Raw genomic sequence first — 24,699 nt, 5'->3', positions numbered from 1 at the left:
TACATTTACAGAATATATATATGTATATATATATATATATACATATATATATATATATTTACTGTGTATATATCTATATACATAAAGAAAAGATATTCCCCAAAGAAAAAAATTGGATACAATAGACCACAAACATTTGTTTTTTCAAAAATGTGACAATGCAAAAAGGAAAGAAAAAAACAGCTAAAAAAAAAGCATCGTTGCTCTATTTACAGATTTGCCACCATTTTATCACCTATAAAAATATCATGTAATTTTTTACTTTTTAAATTTTCATTATTAGTAAAATCATTGAGCAACCTATTTTCTAAATTAATTCCATTTTACCACCAGTTTAATACACTGTAAACTGTGCTTACCTAACCACTGTCATCCATCGCAGTTACCATGGCATTGGCAAATTTACATCTACAGTATGAATCAGTGCAAAATCACACCATGACTGCCATACACAGTTCCAATTCTACAATGGTAGAATATATTTTTATCAGCTGCTTTGTGTATTTCTTTAAAAAATATGCTTTGCTTTTGTAAAACACAGAACAAATCTGTGTCTAGTTTAGTAATTCCCCGTGGTATTTCAAATGTAAAATGTTTACCACTGTGAAATCACTTATTAAATTAATTTGCGCTGTGAAAAATGTCCTCATGATATGAATAATCAAATAATAGAAATAGAGCATGCTCTATAAATACAGCTTTGCTGCCCCAGTTCAAGAGTTTAAACCTCCAAAGTCCTCATTTCTAGGCCGGATAGCTCTTAAAGGACAGTCAAGGGCTGTCCCATTTCAAAGGTCCCACAAAATGTGACTGAACATGTATGCCAGCTTTTGACTTGGAGGACCTAACTGTTTCATAATTTTCAACCCTCAACATCACACAGTTAATTATGCACCAATCTTTTTTTTTTTTAAGAAATCATTGCCATGTTGCAAATGTTTTTATTTAATAGACTGCACTTATGAAAACAAACAAGCAAAAAAGGTTTGGCTAAGGGTTGGTAAGACTAACCTTAACTACATAGAGTAGACTCTGTTGTTTCTTATTTTAGGATATCTAATTCACACAGGGTTAGAATATTAACTTCAAATGCAAACTTATCTAGCCTAACCTGCCAGTCGTTAAATGTGAAAAATATGCTAACCTTGGCAGGGTAAAATATGCTAACCTTGCAATAAAAGTCAGATACTGTGGAAAATATCTCAGATAACTGCAAAATCTTAGTGGGCTGATGAGGCGTATCAGTTTTGGACTTTAGTTTGGACTGTTAGTCTAATTTGGCAATTATATACAATGTCAATACGAACTTGGATCTATTCAAAGGAAAAGACATCCAATCCTTAAATTGTGACAGTGCTAGTATCTCCCTGAAAGTTGATATGAGAACATGAAAGACAAATGATGATGCAGCTCTATTTCAAAATACTTACAATGAGACCCTGAAGATGTGAAAAACTTAAAAACAACATGATTACATACTTTCAAAAACATGCGCACACACAAACTGCCAAGGTTGGCGCACAAAACAAATATAACCATTACAGCAGATAATGATTCATATTAACATTTGATCATGATTTTTCTTTTCTGTATTGTTCTGGTTATATTCATCCCACACTCAGTTTTCAGTTCTCCCTGCAGCTGCTGCAGAACAATGTTTGCTACATACAATTTACCTCGAAGGAGAAATAAAGAATGGCTCCTAACTCTGCACCCTCTGCTAGTTACAGTGAACTTGCAGCTTCTTCTCACCTGGCTTTTGTAACATTGATGCATTGGTTGGGTAACATTTCTTGAATTGTAATACCACAGTTTTTAAACTCGGTGCAGGATTACAACCGCTTGCCTGTCGTTCAGGGCTTCTCAGCTGGTGCACAGGGTGAGATGTTGGGTAACATCATTTCCCCAAAGAACAACAAGGGAAAGTGGGTGAATTAGCATTCAGAAAGCTAAAACCCCCTGTGACGGCTGCCAGCTGAGAAGCAGGTTTTCTCTTCCATAGATTAGCTATATTTTTTCCACTGAGATCCATTTCAACCCTCTTGGTGACTCTGCTGCTCCTGTTGCTCTTAGACGGATGGCCGCATGTTGGTCCACAAGCACTGCTACTAATACCTCATGGGTAACAAATATGAGATAACTTTTAAACACAGAGGAAACAGTTTTCACTCTACACATCTATGCAAAGAATGTACACACAGGTGTGAATTCAAAATAATCAAATAATAATAAAAAAAGAAACATCAGAGGAACAATCACAATCTCAGAAATATCAGCAACTCTATATAAGTTAAATCAGATTAGTAACAGAACGAAGCCAATGTCAAAGTTATACTGTACTTAACACAATAAAATGAATTATAAAATTCACATTACCGTTGTTTTGCACTTTCATCAGTGCATCCAGTGTTATACCATGACACTATTCCATCTTCCATTATACTTTTATTCAAATAGGTTTGATGTCCCTTTATGATTTGGCAACTTGTGCCTCAGCTGGAGCTCAACTGGATGATTATTATTCCCAATAAAACCTGAGAGGCGGAGAAAACACTGTGCCGGGTAACATCTGTGCTTTGTACAGTTATAAATCATCAGCACTGCTCGTCAGAATCTTTTCTATAGAGGCACGAGGTTGTGTAACAGTGCTTGTAATTTGGTGCGTACATTAGTAGTGAGACACGCACAGAGATTAGACACTCTCTGTCTTTATCAATTTGATGTTATCGCCCATTACAAAAGGCTGACTATGAATCAAATTGCCTACAGAGGTATGTGTGGCACAATACTGTAGCATCACAAAACAAAATAGTATGATATAGTGAATCATCTGGTAAATTTAATACCAGATTTGCAACTCATTTTTACTTCTCAAGTCACACATGGAAAGTTGGTTGGGACACCTTCGTGTCAAAGTTGAATGCGTGAATGTTGAATGTTTTTTTCCAGTCAAGGGCTGTTGAATGTTTAGTGGCATTTTTAAGTGTTTTACGTAGTAGGAAAAACCTCAAATGCAGTTTAATGTTTTGAGTTACGAGTTGAGTAATTAATGTTAAGGAAGAGATGTTTGTGTGCCATCTAACATAATGTTGATATTATAAAAAAGAGCTTTTCAGCTCGACCGTTGTCCTATCCTAAACCTAACCAAGAAGTTGTGAAGGCTATACCAGATCAATCAGTGATAATTGGAAGGAAATCAAAATAAGAGTTTGAACATTTTAATATGTAGAATATTGCCACTGCACTGTGGCGTGATGATTAGCACTGTTGCCTCACAATAAAAAGATTGTTGTTCAAATCTTGGCTGCGACCTTTCTGTGTGGCGTTTGCATGTTCTAAGTCCTGCGACTTATTTCTAAGAACTCTCCAACCTAAAAGGAGGGGCTTTGTTAGTCAGTAAAAAGTCCTCACCTGACAGGATATACTTAAGTACCAGAAGTAGACAGGTGTCCTGTGCGTTTAAAAATGTCAACCTAGTCCTAAAAGAATGTGATACTCATAAGCAGGCTCATAAGCAGTGGCAAGTTGGCAGTGGGGATGTGTTGGATTGTGAGAAAATGTCATTTTAAACAATCACAAACAAAGGAGCAAAACAAAAGAAATGTCAGGTGTGAATGAAAGGTATCTAGGGGAGTATAATTTATAGTAAAACATACAATTTTGTAAAAAAGTATGATCCAGTGTTTGTGGAGTTGGCCTATACTAAAGGTTTGAATTCAGACTAACTCAATCTCTGCTGCTTCTTCCATCATTAGAAAAGTGCAACATTTCCCTGTTATAGGATGAAAAATAGCTAAGCATGAATTGTCGCTTAGAGCAAGTATAACAGCAAAGTAATTTATCTGTCTGAGAGCATTAAGTGCTATTAAATAATAATCCCCTAAATTAGGCTTCAGTGTCATTTGACAACAGCTGCTAGTGGTCTCTATCAGAGTGGCATCTGGCAGTATGGTATGAGCACAGAAAGTTAGCCGTCAGGAGATTTAGCTCTAAACTGTAATATTTCACCATTCATGTGAAATAAAGATACAAAAAAACCTATCCCAACTTTACCAACAAAAACAGAGAAAATCATGACAACTTGTCAAGTGGCTTCCCGTGTTAATAAAAACCATAGTGCAAACCCATATTTCATGCTCATTTATGATGCACTTTCACATCTTTTCCAGACTCTTTTCCAGACTCTTTTCCAGGCTTGGTCAATAAAGCCTTGCAGGACTTTGTCTGAATAGTAATACCATGTATTATGTGGCTTATGGAAAGTCCTTAAAGGTTAGCCTCTGTTCCATGCCCACAGTGCTCTTCTGTGGACAGTTGTCTGTATTGTTTTTACTGACCTTCTTCTTTTAAATAAGGTATATTGTAAGATAAGTTGTCAAAGTAAACAGATCTCTGATGCGATTAAAACAAAGAACAAAAAATATTCTGTAAGAGAAAGATTCTAAAATCCCACTGTGTTGAAAATTTTCTCCAAAAATCTGGTTTGATGTTTTGATAAAAGAACTGTCCATAAACATGTGCCCCTTTTAACACAAACATAATTTGTTGTACTGAAGTACCATTGGTTACACCAGTCACAATTCTACTTTCAACAATCTTATGATGGTAATATTGACCTTGCAAGTTTGGATCTTCTGACTGGATTTGCTAAGTAAATGAGGACCAGGACAGGAAATGCAAGTGGGGAATGAAAGGGTCATCTTTTGAGAAATCAACCTTTTAAGTCCCAAACCAAGCCATGGCAAAATCTGTTAAATGTTTTCAACCAGGTCCTGGTAAATATTGCAGCCGTGGTGATATTTCCTTTTCCTCACACCGCACCACTGACTGCCATTATTGGTACACTCTATCTTCCAGTACAAGGTCAACCTCATCCAGAATATATTTCAAGTGGAAGCAGGCCCATCTGTCAGTGTGTGTATTTACGTATGAATTAATGTTTGGTTGTTATAGGATGTTTTAAACGTTTGGGGGGGGGGGGGGGGGGGGGGGGTGACTAACCCATGCCAGATATAGTATGAGCTGTGTGTGATAAATGTTCGAATTATATTACTAGTGTAAAAGTCAAAGATGCGTGTGGGTAGTAATGGAGGCCACATCTGGACATTTCATTATGACTAATGGTTTGCTGGTAGATCAAAACATAATTCTGAATGCATACTTTATATGATACACTTCACCCATGAAATACCAACTTGTGAATACAACAATCTACAGATCTAGTTGGATGGAAAATGTGTTAAAAAAAAGAGGATGAGCAGTGATTCATGGATAAAGTAATCCTGTAAGATCATGAAAATAATCTTCTTTGGGACAACCTCAGTTAATTTTATCATGTTTCTCTTGATAACAATTTATTTTCAATCATTGATTGTGTTTATATACCTTTCTGATGCTAAAAGTGCCAGGGCAGTTTTCTCCAGGACAGAGACACCCTCACAGAGATGCCTCTAATTGCTTAAGGGTCCAAGAATGGATTTAATAAAGATGATCTGAATGTCAATTGAGACTGTTTTCAACAGTTATTGTAGTTCTGTCATGAAAAGGCAGATCCTTAGAGTGAAAAAACACAATTTGCAGTCAGACATGACCAAAAGAAGTGTTCAGAGAAGGTGCAAAGAGAACCCAGGTGGAGAACTATGGTGTGAAAAAGAGAATATTATTCAGTTCCACCATATCTCTCTAGTCATTCCTCCAGGCGCTACGGGTGGGTCACTACACCACAGTGTTTCTCTGCCTGTATGGAGGGGGTGGCAATACATTTCCGGCTTTCATAGCAGCCTCAGACAAATATTCCTGGTTTTCGGCCACAGCAGGGCGAATGCGTCCATTCTGTCTATAGAAAAAGCGTGTGCTGCAGTCCTGCAGGTACTCTGGGTTGTGCAGTGAGGACTTCGGAGGGAGACTGTGCTGCCAGTACTCAGGATTGTCAAAAGTGGCTTTCTTGCCTTTCTTATCAAACATGATGGTGCTGCTGGTGATGCCTGAGTGCAGAGGGTGTCCTGAATGCCCTGGATGCAAGGTGTGTGATGGATATGACGGGTGGGGGAGGTGGCCGGGGGTTACCACATATCCAGTGGAGGAAACAATGTGGCTTGATGTTGATGGGTTTGCTGTCTGCAGGACTGATTGTACAGCAGAGGACGTAGAGGCAGAAATGGAAATGGCCCCAGCCAACCCATTCTTGTCCCCAGGGTTAAGGAATGTATTTAGGTACAGTGGCTCATTGATATACTCATCATCACCGTGGGTGGCCTGGCTTTTGGGGGCTGCGGTGGCCCCTGCCAAGGTGTGACAACTCGCACCGTCGATGACAACATGGGCATCGCCATTCCTACGACGTGTGACGAAGGGGTTTTCCTCAACAGGATTGAGATAATCTGGAATAAGAAGATGATGGAAGATCAACAAATATTTTTACTTTTCTATATCTGAAAGCTAGAGGTTACATTACTGGAGATGCTTTATTAGATATACTGAATTAATGTATTTCTGAAATCCAGCTATATACATATGATTGCTCTGCAGAAATGTTTCAGTAGGTGTCAAAGTCAAAGTGACTCCCAGTCTAATTAACCTGAGGTGTTCTTGTCTCTCATAGCCATCATGTAGCAATCTTTGTCCTTGTCACCCTTTGCACCTCGTTCTGCTAAAAGTCCGGTAGGATCTGCAATGTATCGTTGTCCATTACTGTCGTCCCCTCCACCTTTGGAAGCAAAAGACAGAAAGTTAGCAATAAAGATTTGTAGAATAAATCTGTATAAATTCCCTTGCATAAAGAGTATTTGTTTCTTCTTAGTGCAAGACATTTTTCACCAAAAGCAGGTAAGCACATGTTTTCACTGAATCTGCTGTATGTTGTCTTGTGAATAAACGCTCTGTGATTTTTATTTTTCATCTTGTGATGTGAGCTCTAGAATTATGTATGGTACATTAAGGCAGATGGAAGTGAGCAATGGAGAAAATTAAGTAAATTAATTTACAATACTCAAAGCATAGTTTTGGTTTTGCAACCCTCTTTTTGAGAATAAACTTGTCACCCTACTGTCCCTGCAGTTTAAGCAGCCTATAGCAATGTTTCTTTTTATCATTTCTTTTGTTTTTTTTGCTTTTGTATGACCTTTTGAGTTGGTTCAGTCTAACACTTTATTACATGCATTGAGTCCATGTGGACACTTGTTTAAGTGTCACTGCTTTAAGGGGTACAAATCACCAGTTAACCTAACTGACAGTTGCTTTTGAATAGCAACTCTGGTTTACCTTGTCCTGCAGTAAGAGCAGAACCAGCTCCAAGGCTGCTGGACCTTTGGGTGACCTGCTTCCTTAGGGTGCCATTGCAGCGAGGGTCATCCTGGTTGCCACGGCCAAATCCACCACCAATATGCCCCCCTGAGGCAAATTCCTGTGGAGGAAGACTGCTTCCAGACACAGGTGGAACCACTCTGGGGAGGGAGGCCAACATGTCCTCAATGCTGATACTGGGATCCTGGCAGCTAAATTGGTTCTGATGGAAGTGGAAACAAGGGAAAATAAATAAATATATGAATAAAAGAGGTTTAGATAGGTCTGTGATGTAAAAATTACAACAATGGACTTCAGAAAGCCAAAGCAAGCTCTGCAAGACATATGCAAGTATGCAGAGATATGGCAACGTTCTTTCCGGTATATATTACTGAAGTTGCTTCATTGTGTAAATACTGTGTTCAACTGTTTTTACTTAAAAATGAAAAATTATAATGTGAAAAATAAATAAAAATCTTACAAAATCACTTGGTAAAACTAGTTTGATATATCTATATAATGTAAATATAAAGAAACAAAAAATAAAACAAACAAGCCATCAAAGTAGCTAATATAATAAAAGAAAGAGTACAAAATAGTGCCCATTACTTCGAGTTCTTTCAACCATTGTTCATCCATAATGTCTGAATGTGACAGGCAGGGGAGACAAACAGCAGTGCAAAACAATGATACTGCAGCATGACTATGGACAATTTAATTAAAAAGGATTTTAATTAAAACACTCCATGCAGTGAAGTCTTAAAGTAGCCGTATCAGCCGTGCCCTGCTGTGCACATTTATATTTAAGCTCATGACAAAAAAGTATTTTTCAGAGCTTCCCACAGAGCTTTAGTCCACTTTATCTCTTTGCTCCTCACGTTTTAAGCAAAAGGTTAATTTTTTAAAAATTTTGTTTACTTCCTTTACTTTCATAACAGTGTCTGAGGTCATTTTGATGAGACAAAAATGTCTTGTATCTTGTTGCAGACATTTCTACTCAATGGACCTCTTGGTATTTATGGGAAATGGTTTATTCAGGCATGTAGCAAATCTGTGCTGGGAGATGGAACAAAGACTAACTTTTGTTAGAGTTTGGAGTTTTTGTTACAATACCAATTATTGTCCAGGTCAGTTTATACATCCTTGTTGCCATAACCATGAATTTTGTTAGGGCACCTTAAGATTTGTACTATCTCACTTCATGATCCCCCCCATGACATTTCAAAAGTGCCTCTATCAGTGATTACGAAGGCAAATACGGTGGGAATGTATGCAGCTATACTGCAAATGGCAAGATCCCAAATAATCTGTCAATACTGTCATATAAAAAGAAATAGGTTCACAAACATAAAGTTTTATAGTGTCAAGAATCCATATACAAAAAAAAAAAGAAAATGCCTCAGTGTAAAAACATATGTAGCATAAATATAAAATCAGTTTCTTTTTTTCGCTCTTTACTTATATTGTGACTGGCTTTTTAGTGTTGAAAAAAGTAAACTTTTACATGAACATGGTGTACCCCGCCTTTCGCCTGATGATCGCTGGGATAGGCTCCAGCCCCCCCGCGACCCGACCGACAGATTTAGTTGGTAAAGAAAATGGATGGATGGATGTATTTCGGAATTTTATTGACAGCAGCTGAAATTATCCACAATTATGTACTTTACACCAAATCCCTTTCAGCCTACTCTAAATAACTTTACTGGGACTGAACGTCACACTATCACTAGCTTCTAAGACCAAAACAAATAAAACCCCCAAAACCCAAGTTAGAGCCCTTTAACAGCATGCATCATAGCAAAGAAGCAGTGATGTTGAGTCTTTCATCTTTCTCTTTGCTAGTCTTTTTATCAGCTGGGAATTTTACTTTCTTTGGTGGAAGACATACTTAAGGTTTCCTCCAGTTCCAGACTGCATCCGAAGAACTTACATGCGTTAACATCCATGTGTAGCTGGTCCAGAGGCTACAATGTAGAACAGTTAAGCTCATATTATAACACTCTCTCAATATGTTTGTATAACCGCGTCTTTGTTTTTCATTGTTCACATATCACTGTCGGAATAATTCTCTCAAGCTGTATTTCATACTGTTAGCTTGAAGTTATTTGTCAAAGTACAAGGGCTCATGCTATCTGTCTAATTACAGTGTAACAACAGGCACATATACAAGACTTCCCACTGTTAGTCCCTATCAAATTTTGTCTCAAAATTCTAACAAAGTACCATTTGGGATTGTCTGGCTTGATTTTAGGAAAGTTAGTAAAATGTCCCTCTGTTAGAGCACAAGGAGCTTGTGGTGGTGTAAAAAAGGGTTTTCATTGCTACTGGAAACACAAATCTCAATATCATTAGCATCCATCCGTTCATCTGTTTTTTTCCACCCTTTTATCTGAGATCAAGTCACAGAGGCAACAGGTCCAGGAGGGAAACACAGACAATCCCCTTCCTAGCAACACTCTCCAGCTCCTCCTGGGATCTTCAGGTGTTTCCAGGCTAGAGGGGATATACAATCCCTCCAGCAAGTTCTGATTCTGCCCCAGGACCTCTTGCCAGTTCGATGTACCCAAAAAAAACCTGTGACCAGGAGGCATCCCATCAGATGCTTAAACTACCTCAGCTGAGTTCTTTGAGGAGGAGGGGCAGTTCTTCCCAGCTTCTCAGCTTTCGACCGATGTAAGTCTGAGGTCAGCCTTAACCACTTGTGTTGGCCATCGCTTTTATTTGGTCAACACCAGAATTGCGTGATTATAGGTCAGCACCTTAGAGTAAACTATAGATTTTAATATCTAATAAACATATCATACTATATAATGGGGTTTGACAAAAAAGCTTTCAGTCTGTTTTACTGTCCACAAAAGCAACTTGAGATTGTTTTTCATACTTTGTTGGACACAATAATTAAGGTAATAGACATTATTATGCTGATGGATGTAACTATTTTACATATATATAATAAATCCTACATACAAACTAACAAGAAAGTCTCAAAAATAGTGGAGGCTGCTTCTACAAATCTTATGTAAATGAATATTCTTTCACCCTCTGAAAAATATCAGAGTTGGAAACATGTCTCATTGACATTCAGCAGGATTTTTCATACTGACACAAACACAGGGGTTGCTGGAATAAAAGAAAAGTCTGATTTCTGGCTGTGTGACTAGTTTTGTGACAGCATTAAATCCAAAGAAAGACAAGGAACATTTGAACACTTGAAATCTCTAAACCCCAGTTTTGAAGAAGGGAATTATTATTGTGTCACAATGGTGGAAGCTGAAGCAGAGCAGTGTGTGAAGTTTTAAAAGTTTTTAAAACAATTTGTGCTTCAACAAAGGGTATCTAACAGATGTGATAGAATATTTTTAAGGAATTGTTTGACAAGTTCAAGTACCTGGGTATCTTACAGGCCAATGGAAATTGCAATGAAGACGAGGAAAGCCACACCCAAATATCTTTAGGAGTGGGTTTAGGGGTGCTAAAAATAAATTAGATCCAAACTATCAGCATATAAACCAATATTAACCGGTGAATATTAGGACCACTACCTAGAATGAAACAAGAAGCATCCACTTATGCATAAAAATTAATTTATCTGAGAAGGCTGCAGGAATATGAAGACAGAGGTTAATGGGAAGGAGCAAAAGCAGGTGTCTCGACTGTTCTGAGATGCACTTCGAATGTGCAGCCCAAAGTAGCAGCGATAATATCAAATGGAACAGCATAGACTGAAAGATAAACACCAAGTGCCCAGGATAATGTACAGGAAGGTCTCTGTTGAGTACGAATTAAATACAACTGAAACTGACAGCAACAGATGTTGCCCAAACCTTCAGTCCTTCTTTATGCTTACTTGTTGTACCTTGACTTGTCTGTGTGTGTGTTTTGATTTTAACAGAGACTCCTTCACTGCATATGACCTGAGCTCCTGGAATTAAACTTGAATTTTTTTACCGTGAATTGTTGGTGTGCATTTGAGTCTTCCTTTCTTTGACCCATTAGCATGTGCAGCAGTACAGCTTCACCAGCTGACTTGCCTATGCTCTTAAGAAGCACTATGAAATAAACATCCTAATGTTGCAAATTTAATGTGCATGTTGCATTTCATCCCCATCCAAAATGTGAACTGCCTTTGCTTTGAGGTGCTGCAGATTCCTACAATGGAATACCTTGTTGGAGTCCATGCGTGCGCGAGGAGTATATGCCAACGGTGGAATGCTGAAGGAGTGGGGTACAAGGTACTCCTCGGCATCCATCAGGTCCTCCAATTCCTCCTCATCCAGGAGGCTCTGAAAAAACTTGCTGTCGTTTGGGCTGGGCAGCTTCATGCGGTCGTCACCCTAAGAAAATATGTTCACGTGTGTATGATCACACAATATGTTGTCAACAGTTTATGTAGGGACCCATGTTACCTCACCCGTTTTAATCAGAGTAATTTCATTTATACTAAATCACTAAAGAAGCAAATGTTATCATTCATATGATTTATGGACTTTAAGTCATAGATTTACTCTTGGATTATAACCATATAAGCTTTGCAAAAATAATTAAAACGACAGACCAGTTCTAACCATAAAGGCCTACTGCTGTTCTGTCATTGAGATTTACCTACCTGGATGACCAGGTATCGCTGGGGATCGCGAGCCATCCGAGTGAACTCTGCAGCCAGCTCCTTGAACTTGGGTCGACTGTCTGCATCAATCATCCAGCCTGTAAGACATGTTTGTATATCATTAAGAATACATCTGCAGTTAAGATGTAAATGTGGAATTTCTGGGTGCATATCTTTTCCTATCACACTATATCACATACAAGTGTTCTCATTGTATGTTTTTTCTTCTTTTTAACTCAGTAACACCCATTCAATACACATCAACATCACTTTATTTCCTGACTCTCAACTTGAAGTGATCCATCCGAGTGGGATGAGCAGTATGTTGAGTATGTGTCAGAGGCAATCAGGCAGTGCAGTTCAGTAAGCCTTGAACTTTGCATTGAAGTCTTCCTCCTACGCAAACCATCTTTGATATGGATAGCATCTTATTTTCTGTTATTTGCATAAAAACATTAATGAGAGTTCGACTTTAACAAATTCTTTTTACTTAAATATACATTTTTCATTTAAAATACATAGAAATGTGTCTACATTGCAAGTAATGCATATGTAGAAATACTTCATGCTCTTTGTCTAAAATTCTGTTGATGATTAAAGAGGAACTAACCTAAACCTTCAATATATCAATGAAACGCTGGTAAGAAAAGAAAAAGTCCCTAACTTTTGTAGTTATCTAAAGACTGAAAAAAAGCTTCCAATACGTTGCACATTCCTATTTGCTCCATAATGAACAATCACTCATGTTACAACGGGAAGTTTTTTTTTGCTTTCCTTTTTTTTATTGCAATCACTTTTTCCAATTAAAATATGAATCATGTTTCATCACTGAAATGGCCATATGGAGCAATGTGCTCTTCTGCCAATTTGCCAGTGAACACATGGGTGTAACACAAAGGCAATCATGTAAACTGGCCATGAGTATAGTCTCTATGTATCCAGGGAAATAAGACAAGATAGATGTGGCTTTAGAATACATAGATGCAGTTCCAATAGATTTCACATGTAAAGCTGTTTATGTTTTACATCTGTTTATACTTTGTAGTTTTAATACCAATTAAGAAGAGGGTGGAAATTTAATGAATATGAGGAAACACACATTCATAAGTGCAATGTCTGTATTTATTTAAGCTTCTGAGCAGTGTATGTGCAAAAAGTGTAAAAAGAACGTAAGGAGTTGTCAGGTGACAGTGACCTCGTCCTGCTATGAGTTTGCCAGATTGGCGCAGGTTCAGGGTGACAGTAAAATCCGAGGTGGCAGTGACAGTCAGAGGCTGCAGCTTGAAGAGCACAAGGTCGAGCTGACTCTGGCACCGGGTCTTTGTCTTGGCAACAGTGACCAGAAGTTATTGTGCCACCCCATGGGGTGACATCAGTGACCAACAAATAATGCCAACAAGCTGGTGCTTGGGTTCACATCTAGTCAGAGAAATTTGTCTGTAACTCATTTTGTACTAGAGGTCCTCTGAAACTTTGTTTTAGTAGAATTTCTTATCGTCATAAACAACAAAGAAACAAACAACTGGTGCTCTATTTAGATGTAAAATATTCTAGGCATACATACAAAGTCTGGAGCAAATACAGCAGCTTAGGGACAGAAAACTTAGATGTGTATTTGACCTACACAAGCTTTGTTTGAGCTTTGTTTTGCCCTTGCTACAGAGGCTGTCTGAATCCCTTCTAAACCTTTGGACACAGCAGATCAATATGCCCAGAGGCAAATTACCTCACACTTATACACAAAATAAAATAAATCATTTGTAAATCCTGCAATATTTGCAATAATACAAGGAGTTTGGAGGTTACAGGACTTCAGTGGGGCACTTGTATGGTAATAGAAAAACTACAAAAAATACAGGAAGAAATATGATAAAACATTATGGGTTGCTGCAATTTCTTTAAGACTTGTGCTTCTTTGGGATTTGACAAAAGGACTATATGGTTCTTTCAGAATCTATTATTCTATGTGTAGAGTTCCTTGATTAATGCTTTTGTCTTTTAACACACTACAGAAGACACAGTTACTCTTGTGTCTAAAACTGTAGTTTGTATTATAATTTTTATTTCAAAGTGAGTTTCTCCTGTTATGTTCACCCCAAAGCTCTACTTACATTTGACCATGACCATGTATACGTCAATGGTGCAGATGGGTGGCTGAGGAAGACGTTCCCCTTTCTCAAGGAGATCTGGAATATCTCTGGTGGAAATTCCATCATATGGTTTCCCTCCAAAGGTCATCAGCTCCCATATGGTTACGCCTTTTGAAGACAAGGGAAAGGGGAAGACTGTTAGAGTAGGAAAGCACTAGTGTTCAGGTCAGTGTACACTAAAGAAGAGCACACAAAACAAGATGGTCATGGAGAAAAGAACAAGTAAATATAAAAAAAGATAAGGAAATTGAGAAGAGCAACTGAGTGTAAAGAATAGTAGGGTAGAAAACAGTGGATAGTTCAGATGGAAGAAAGGTAAAAGCGGCGCTGAGCAGAAATGAGTAAAGAGATACAGAGAAGCACACATGGGATGATGTGGTATGGCAAAAAAAAAAGCTAAATATGACAAAAAACAAAAGAGATCAAATGACAGAATGACGTGATGGAGAAAATATAAATAAAGAAAAAGATACAGCAACAAAACAAAGACTAGAGGTTGACAGTAGATGAGAGAATATCATTGCAGCTTTAAAAGTCATCAGCCAGTTTGAACTTGAATCACTTTTTAGCTGTAATCATATTAGTGTTAATCGGCTAATAAATAGCAAAGACAGACAAATGCATACAAGAGTGTTGAGATGTTACTGCCACAGGCCACTGAGGACCAGTGGGATGTGGACTCACTAAACCATGTGACACTTCAATCAAACCTACATTATGGCCCAGCTTGCATATTTCCTTAAAAGTAATTTTCTAAATGAACATACTTTTATGTTATTAATTAAACAGGTCATTATTATATGATATAAATACACAGAGCAGGTTTGTGAATTTTTAATACTGGTGCTGCAAAAAGATATTAATATTACATGAGTTGTTTGTAGGTAACCTGATTTAACCCATGATGTTAAACAGAAGCATCCATTTTCGTTGACACTGTTTGGAAAAGTGCAGACGCCTTCAATGTCAGACACGACAGATGACTGAACGAACCACTATCCATCACTGTCTGTCATAGTCTAGTTTAAACCATTCAGATCTATGGAGGAAAGACATCGATTTTCCACTTTGCTGGTCTTTAAATTAAAAAATGGTCTCCGGTTCTGATACAACTGATGATACAGACGTCTTTTCTTACATCTTAAAGAGTCACCATTGTTGCCTGGTCATACCTAATACCTGGTTGTAGTTTCAACACAAGTTGCTGACGGTTCCAAAATAGTTGAACCTCAGCCACAAAAGCATAGTTTGGATTGTGACAAGAAGGACAGTCTTCTGATTTTGACCTCAACAATCTGGTGAGAATGCAGCTTCTTCACAAGTTAACATAAAGGTATAGATGACAGCACTTTCCTGACATCTTCTTTTTCTTCGTTTAGCCATTTTACAGTGGTGGTGACATGTTATAGTAGTGTAAGAAGACTAAAAGTCTGGTGTTTTACAGTAAATACAAATACTCTCACTGTTAAAAAGCCATAAAAAGTTACAAAATAATTAAAGTAAGTAGATGAATAAATATGATTCATGTCTAAGTAGAAAAAAATAAACACATTGTTTTGATAACTGGGGGACCTTAAAGAATTTGTATAATGAGATGCTGCTGGCAATGAGGAGTAAACTGTTATAACTTTGTGAGAGTGCAGACTGAGGAGGACTAAGCTGGAGGCTCGCTGTGTTCTGCTTAAAAAAAAGACTAATTTTAAAACCAGTCAAGGAAGGTTAATTCAGCTAAAATGTTGTCTCTCTTCTTAGTACCAGTGAGGTTCTGGTGCATTTTGGTGCAAAGTATAGTAGGACTCTTCGGTTGTCTTTAGACCGCCAATATTGTTCCAAAAATACAAAAGTGAATACAATTCTTTCTACATCTGCACCCAGTGCAATGCAAATAATGACAATTTCTGTCTGATGGAAAACATTTGGGCATTCACAGTCTTGCTGTTTAAATTAGTCAATTAAAAGGTCTGAAAAAATAATCATGATTATTAAAGTGTTATATACGACTATTGTTAGGACATTACACTTACCGTAACTCCAAACGTCACTCTGATGTGTGAACTTCCTATAATGGATACACTCCAGGGCCATCCATTTGATGGGCATCTAGCAGGTAGAAATATAGCATGTCAACTTATACATGCAACATTTGACAATAACGTGAGACAATTTTACTGAGGAAGATAGCAAAAAAGTTTTGTGTTCTAAGGTTGAATCCTTCCTCTGTTCGTGAGGCGGCATAACATTAGGAAACTACAGTATTTTGGCCAAACTGGCAGCGTCAACCATGTTGGAGAGTAGAGGGGTAAAACAAGGTTTGATAAAAGAAAGCACAAAAACACAAGTAAAGGCACACACATACAAACTGCAGCTGTATTCAAAGAAGGTGAAGCAAAAGGGAGAGAGGTCTGGGATGCAGCTTAACTGTGATTAAATTTGAAGGCCAATTCTATTCATTACAGTGATGGAGGATGAGAAGAGGGGGCATGTCAAAGATTAGTGTGCCTTTCTTTCACTCAGCTGAGGGGGTAACACTACAGCCCTCATCGCTGACATATACCATGATGAATGCATTGGGAAGAGGGGTGAGAGGATGGAAAATGCCCTCTTGCGAAAAGAAGGTTTCAAAACTAAATATAAGTCAGGAAAAGGATAAACAAAGATTAGAAGAGGTCAGAGACCTGTGAGCCCCAAGGATGAATTAGTTTACTGCATTTACAGGGTTTCAAGTCTCCCCAAAGGTAAATAAATGTTTCAATAGAGCAGAATAGTATTTCACTCCACTGACACTCATAGGAGGATAGGAAATGAGACCTTCACTAATGTTAATGCCTGATGCTTCATGTTGCAGCAAGTCCATGCTATGCTCCTAAATATTAATCAATTAAAAAATATTCTATCTCAAAAACCAAACACATCAGATGACACATTATAGAAGAGAATACAGTCTCTCATTGTAGAGCAACATTAAGCTCTGTTTTCTTTGAATTACCACTTCTGGGACCATAAATATGCAGCGCTCAGCTGTAAACATTCAGGGAAAGGCATCAGTGGCAGCTGTAAGGACCCACAGGACAGATCCAAAGCTTTGGCACTCCACTTACAGCTGCTGTGCTCATTGCTGATGTTGACATGAATGCAAATGAAACACAAGAGGTTTTCTGTGAATGACACATCCAATACATTTGGAGTTGCTTTAAGAAAAAAGTTTGAGGGTAATTTTGACAAATCTTTCATTTTGTCTCAACATAAAAAGCAGAAGTTTCTGTTACCAGCCAAGAAAAAAAGTTATATATAGCAAGGGGGCTGCAAGCATCAGGTTTAGATTAAAATAAATGAAAGAATAACTGTATCAATTAAATTATTGAGGAATTTTATCAGGAAATATCATTTTTAAAATATGTTTTCATACAGTAGTCGCACCTTAGTGGCACAGATAAGACATCAAATTTAAGTTACCACTTTTTATCTTTGATAATTCTGAGAAGCTATACTCAAACGGTTCAGTGCCTCATCAACATGTACAACCATGTTGCTGGTAAGAGCAGTATGTTCTGGCTTGCACAAATTCTCACACACACAATTGCACACACAACATTGTCAGCTCAGAGATGTATCAGCAGCACATCAACTTCGACCCCCTATTCCACATTTGTAATGTACACCTGTTCACAAAAAACTTCTTTGCAGCGAAGATGCATCAGTTCCACAGTTCAAACAGACTGTGGATAAAGGAAGTTGTGAACATTTTCTTAATGTAGGTCTGAATAATATTATAACAAATAAGTTGTCTTTTAAGTATCTATTTCTTGCAAGTTAGTTTTGTTGAGCTGAAACAACCACTAAAACAAAAAAGTTGACCAAATAACAGCCTAAGATACATGTATATATTTACTCTGAGCTAAGACAATGCAGTACATACTTTCCCTTCACAAGGGCTATACATTATCATTGTTTATTTGTGGGACCAATTGTGAAATATTGCTGATTATATAGTGAAAGTGTTCTCATGTACCTTTCCTCCATCAGCATTATATTCTTTCTCATTGACATCCAATAGGCGAGCCAGGCCAAAGTCAGTGATCTTAATGTGGTTTGGAGACTTGACTAGAACATTTCGGGCAGCCAAATCCCTGTGGACCAGCCTACGCTCCTCCAGGTACATCATTCCCTGCAACACATACAGACATGGACAAAGGACCATACAAGAGTTATTCTTAATTTTCCATTGAACTCATTTTCATATATCAGCAGTTATAAGTGTTCTTTGGCATACTGTAACCTGCGCTGCAAACACATGCAGGTCTGACTCAAATTGAATATCACCATCTGCTTTCTTTATCATCAATATGAAGTCCATATTAGATTTTGATAACCATTGTTGTCATCATCATTACCACCACATTATTATTTTTATGGTTATAATTCCCATCCACGGACAACTAAAGGAAAAGCCCACATAATTGCGATGTGCTTAGTGATGCAATAAAAGCATCATCGACAACCATCAAGCCAGAGGAAAGTTTTCAATTAAAAATATAACCCATAGGAGTGAGGGGTGCAAGAGTAAAAGATTGCCCTCAAGAAATTTATTGAGCAATTATGAAACCATGCCTGCACTCTTCCTTTCAGCCAATTCCTAAATTAATAATGATTATGAAACTTTTAAAAAAAGGCACTTTTTTCTTGGAAATTCTTATGTGTTACCTATTATTAACCATGTGATAAAATTTGAAGTTTATACAAGATCTTGCCCATTTTCTCTACTTAAAAATAGAAAATTTAACATGGGTTCTTTGGCATCAGCGTGTTGTGCTCTAGGTACTATTTGGTATATTTTAACAATGTGGAGGATTAATTTTGTGTGAGAGCATATTCTAAGAAAATCCCAGTCTTTACCTAACCCTAACTGGGCCAATTTTCTTTTTCTTTTTATGCCTAAAATCATGTTGAATGCACTGATTGAACAAATACATGAGCCAAAACCAAACATTGATGTCACACATAACTCACAGTCTCCAAGGTGAAACTGATAAATATAGTAAGTAAATAAATAAATAAATACAATTGTCGAGTTTTCAAAACAAAAACTTGTGACTTATACACCACTACCCCTCCACCTCTGCAAAGACAGACTTTGCCTACTGCTAATAAACCAGCATCACAACACTGTCGTAAGATGCAGCTTTCAAATATATCAGAAAAATACCAGAATGCAACTGATAATAAAGACCAGAACCACGGAACTGCCCAATATAAACCCATCTACGATACACCCACACTCAGATATGTGTGCTGATAAAGTGGGTATTTGCATCACCACAAAACTTGATACAGAACTGTAGGTCTGTTCACTCTGATGCAAAATGCCAATAATGTCCTCAAGCTACGAAAAGACCATCTCTTTATAGCTGTTTAAAAGCTTTTCGGTTTCTACATCTTGTGGAACACATTTAGAGACTACACTGTCAATTGTGAATCACTGCAAGAGTGGACCTGAAGAGAAAGAAAGACGGGGGTTGAAGGGAGGAGGGACTGTTTCAAATTGGACAAGCAATAACAGAAGCCACTTTGTTTGAGGTGGCAGGAAGACTGAAAAACGAGGCCTTATTTGAAGCCATAACAAATTGCATTTAGCTGGCCTAGGCTGGAATGAAAAGAGGAGTGGATGGAGTGGTAGAGAGGAGGAGGGTGGGGATAGGTGAAGTTGTGCTAGAGCACTCTAAGATGTGAGATTACATTGGTAAGGCTATAATCACATTGCCTCATTTGGCTCCTCTCAACCAAGAACGTGTGGCTTCAGCACACATCTGCACATTTACATACAAACTCAAATGCACCTGCTGACAATAAAGTTACATGGAGATGCACCTGCATACTCCAAGTGTGTGTGTTTACAGGGTAGACTGTGATTTGGGGGCTAAGGGGTTGGTAGATGGCCAAGATAATCCTAGTTGAGGTGTTAAAAATTAAACAATCGTTTATTCAAACTCACTCAAGTACAGTTATGTGAAGAAAAAAGTACATCTGGTCTTTATCATAAAACTAAGTAAATATCAGCATAAACACATGACATATTACATTGTGTCATTATCTTTTACACAATAACTACGTCAAAATGCAGAAGCAGTTTGTGAAACACTAAGTAAATCATCACTGCTGTTATAAGAATTAAGAAGGTAAGCAATAGCCAGGTTCTACTAATCAAGTACACTTAAATAACTGATTATTAGCAAGTGAGATTAGCTGTATAAGAGCAGAGGTCTTGACAGCTTGCTGGTCTGAGGCATTTCAGTGCGTGTTAACCCCCCAAAAAAACATTCAAGAGATGGTCAGTCTTTCCACCAAAATATTTTAGGCCAATATCCATTGAAAGACAAGACCAATATGTAGATGTTTGGCATTAATGCACAATATCACATTTGGCTAAAACATCAGCACAAACACCTAATACCAACTGTCAAGCAGAGTGATGGAGAGGTGACTACTTGGGCTTAATTTGCACCACAAAATCAGGGTACCTAGCAGTCATTGAGTCAGCCATTATCTTGTTTTTAAACCAAGTATTTTAGGGTCAAATGTAAAGTCATATGTCCAAAAGCTTGGTTTATGCATCTGGACATTGATCCCAAGCAGAGCAACAAATATACAACGGAAAGACTGAAAAATGAAAGACTTGAGACTTTGCAATGGAAGTCTAGACCTTAACCCCATTAAAATACTGTGTTGGGACCTTAAGAAAGCTTTGCATTAATAAATGCTTACAAACATATAAAAAAAAAAAAAAAAACGTAGAAATATTTGATCTGGTCAGTGACTGATGGAATATTCAAATTCTTCTCCCAACAAACATTCATGAACCAAAGGTTAGCTCAGATAATCTGTTGCTAGAAAAATGTGAGTAATGACTGTGAATGATAAACTATATACCACTATATAACACTGGGTCTTAAATATCTTAGTATGCTAGTTTATTCAATACACATATGGTATATAATCCAGAGACATCTGATCCTATTACTTGCCACAGCTGAGGTCAGTGTCACTGGCACTATATTAAATACATGTAATGAAAATTAACACAGATGTATACAAAAATTATTCTTTGTGAAATCAGAACACATTAATGTGAGATTTCTTACTCACTGTGTAGTGTTCTGTCCACCTTTTAGGGTTGCCCAAAGTGCTGAAGTAAGAGTAACACATAAAAAGGATAAAGTGTGGGATTTATAATATCCCATGCTGGCTAGTCATCGAAGTTCCTAAATCGTCAGCTCCATCAGTTCCATCTCCATTTCTAAGTTATAGTATAAAGTGCCAGATTTGTGATAGATTCTTATTTATACATACATCGCACTCAGTAATCTCCTCAATTTTCAAGACAATTAAGCAGTGGAGGGAGAATGAATGGCTTGGCAACCCCTGAATTTTAATTTGCCAGCACAATGAGACTGAGGGGGGGAGGTGCTGGTGTGTGCAGATTGGTAAATGGCTGCAGACATGCGTAAGGAACAAACTTCTTTTTTTCTTGTCATACTCAGTTGCTCTCATTTACTGCCCTCCCATGTGGACATGATGAGAATGACTCCCTGCCCGAGGTTCGTAATTGCAGCAGAACTAGATGCGACAGCCAGGCTGCAACCAGCAGTGGAGCCTGTATTTCAGATGAGCCAACCACCAGAGAAAATCCATGGGCTTCAGTCAGACTGTTATGATCGCACCTCCAGACAAGTGCTGCTTACCAATCCACAGGGATCATGCCTTTGCCCTAAGTCCCGAACATGGAGATTTTAAATGGGAGAGCAAGCCAAGGATAGCAACCCGTAGAATAGCAAGAGACAAAAAATCCAATGCTTTAAATAACCAACATGAAAATTTCAGAAAAATACCATCTTTAACCAATATGTTACAAAAACACAGGCAGAGGTTTAATTCTCTGCACCATGTTCCAACCATGTTCTGCTTGAATGAGTGGTATATGCCACGAGCAATCACAATTATCTGAAAAATCCAATCTTATTTGATGCACAACATTCTCAGTAGCACTTTTGCAACATGAGCAGAAGTTACTGATCTCTGCTTGAACACATACATATAAAAAGGGAAGATAACAAGGCCATGGGAGTCCGACAGGTATTATATGCAATGCTGAATCACCCTCTACACGGTCAAAAGAATTTCTACACCTTTAGAAAATACTCTGATCCCCTACCACAGTTATTTATGCTATTTTCACTGTGCAGTGCTGACAAAACCCAAATGGACAGCATTGTCCTAAAATGTGCTTAGTGAAAACAGATTTGGAGAAAGAAGTGGCAAAAGCCTGGAGATTAAATCAATTGGGATGAGCATGTGGAGAAGTGGTGGACATTTTTCACCGATGTGCGCTTCTCAGGGTTGTTCATCTTTTGCAACACAGACACACACAGACATACACTCAGATGCCCTCATAGGAAGCTACCAACGCTCACAGCATAGACACAGAAAATCAAAGTCAAGGGATTTATTCTTAATAATGTTACTCATGAACAGACACATGAAGAAGAAAGAAGATTTAACAGAGGCTATATAAACCTTCCATGCATGTTCATATAAACCCTCTACATAAATTGAGATAGGTGAGCTACCTACTGTGCTTTTGGAGGATTGATGGCTGTACTGCTGACAACAAGTGACCAGAACTTAATGCTGAATTTACTTTTGTTTGATGGTGCATAATTAAAACTGCATCCATGTTATTATACTTCATTAAGTGAATTGATTTAAACCATTCTTTATCAAACCCTAAAAATGTATTATATTATATTATAATATTATATTATAAATTAGCAAATCATTGTCATCAGTCATTTTAAACAGCATAGGATTTGGTCATATCTTATCTTATCTCATCTCATCCTATAGGATTGCTGCTGTGGGCAGGAATAACCTTCTGTAGCACTCTTTTTTTGCAACATTGCTGAAGAAACCTCTCACTGAACACACACTGCTGTTTAATAGATATGTTGTGGTGTTAGTTTAGCTAAGGTCAATTTGACATTAATTTACATCATCAAACTAAAATACTTTATAGCATGATGTGGAATTCTGTCGAGGAAAGTGATTTCCTCCCACCATCCAGAACTTAAGTTAAAGGTAAGCCCAGTTTTTTTCAGGTTACTACTAGTACATGGGTTACAGTGGCATTGAACAGATTGGATAAAAGCTAGTCTTACATTTAAGATGAGAGTCTTAATGTGTTAACTTTGCACCAGTAGGCCTTATGAACAAAACTCTACATAAGAGGAGGCTGTTGTGGGTCATATAGAAGAGTATGAACAAATGACCTCATAGGCTGTTTGGATTGGGGGACTTGTTGCTAAAGCAGAAGTATCTACAACCAAAACCTGATGTTTATCAATTAATTTGGAAATTCTTGTATATTTTAACTTGAAGTACATCAGTTGTAGTTCAGAGTAAATGCATGAAAATGCAATGTGCAAAATGAAAATAATCTCATAAATGCAGATGAACATTAATAATTTTGTCAAATCCAGTAGGACGTTCACATTTCTTTCAGTGGGGGGTGTATCCCATGCACGCACCATATGACATGTTTTGCTGTACGTTTGACATCCTCATTTTGTTCAGAAAATACATAAATATTTAAAACACACTGAAGTAGTTGTATTAGTGTTGTAGAACTGTCTATTTTGCAAGCAATGCTTTTTTTCCCCCCATTCTCTTTTTCTTTTCTTTTCTTTTCTTTGTTCAGATGCCTATTGCTAACCAAACAGTGAGTGGAAGCAAAAAGAAAACAGGTTACACAAAATGTATTCTTGAAAAGATTTAAAATATCTTATTAAAAGTACTGGACTAGTCATGAAATAAACGGATGTCTTGTGTCACAGTCCTATACTGCACGACAAAAAAGAAGATTTTTTTTTTCCCAGAAACAAGAATCGTTAAATTTAATTTTGTGACAGTTTCATAAACTGCTCTAAGTGTGTGTTCTATTGTTTAATAGTACAGGCTACATCTCTATTCAAGTGCAGGGTTCTGGAGCTTGTAATACCTTTGGCTACAGTGGATGATTTTATAACACTGAATGGTACGCAGCAAGACTGCATGAGTCATTTGGACTGTGTTTTCTTTTTTTATGTTATGCATTTCTGTCTAATTTTAACAGGAATGTATAGCTTTTCCATGGGGAGAACAGGGTATTCAGTCACTATCTATTTTGTTTTGCTAAAATTGTTTTATTTTGTGACATCAGCACAGCATCATCTTGATGCAATTCATGGTTAATGTATGATTTGGATATAAAAAGCCCCAGTAGACACAGGAAAATAGTGAATCACTGTTTAAGGAATAAGGTGAAACGAATCAGAACAATGTGGGGGAGAAAAGATGCTAACACAATAATGATAAAAGCGGTTGGCTTTCATTTCATTTTGAGCTGCCATGTCAAAGTGTATTTCGAAAATGAGATTTGAGGGGCAGCTTGAAGAAGAACAATTTGTCTGTGCACATATCACGCACGCAAGCAATTTGTGATGGGAAACCCTGTGTATAAACACTTACTTTCTCCAATGAACCCTTAATACAGATTTCTCTGCGGCGCAAAGAGAATTTTTATGAGACCACACACACAAGCACTCACACCCATCAACATGGGCAAAAAGAAAT

At 37.6% G+C, this 24,699-nt stretch overlaps 1 protein-coding gene across 1 annotated transcript in view; it reads right to left on the bottom strand.

The window, feature by feature from the left end:
* Window positions 1-262: 262 nt before the first annotated feature.
* Window positions 263-24,699, bottom strand: part of LOC140319551 (receptor tyrosine-protein kinase erbB-4-like) — a 277,450-nt gene continuing 253,013 nt past the window's right edge. Inside the window, exons 21-28 of the mRNA XM_072397222.1 lie at window positions 18,047-18,202; window positions 16,062-16,137; window positions 13,999-14,145; window positions 11,888-11,985; window positions 11,445-11,615; window positions 7,261-7,504; window positions 6,578-6,706; window positions 263-6,380 (exon numbers count right to left, since the gene is read on the bottom strand). Of these exons, the coding sequence (XP_072253323.1) occupies window positions 5,716-6,380; window positions 6,578-6,706; window positions 7,261-7,504; window positions 11,445-11,615; window positions 11,888-11,985; window positions 13,999-14,145; window positions 16,062-16,137; window positions 18,047-18,202 (1,686 nt within the window). The 3' untranslated portion in view covers window positions 263-5,715. The remainder of the gene's footprint in view (window positions 6,381-6,577; window positions 6,707-7,260; window positions 7,505-11,444; window positions 11,616-11,887; window positions 11,986-13,998; window positions 14,146-16,061; window positions 16,138-18,046; window positions 18,203-24,699) is intronic.

Source organism: Leuresthes tenuis, unplaced genomic scaffold (assembly GCF_036924035.1).
Source record: "Leuresthes tenuis unplaced genomic scaffold, fLeuTen1.0.hap1 SCAF_12, whole genome shotgun sequence".
NCBI lineage: Eukaryota > Metazoa > Chordata > Actinopteri > Atheriniformes > Atherinopsidae > Leuresthes > Leuresthes tenuis.
This window is presented reverse-complemented; position numbering and strand designations above follow the sequence as displayed.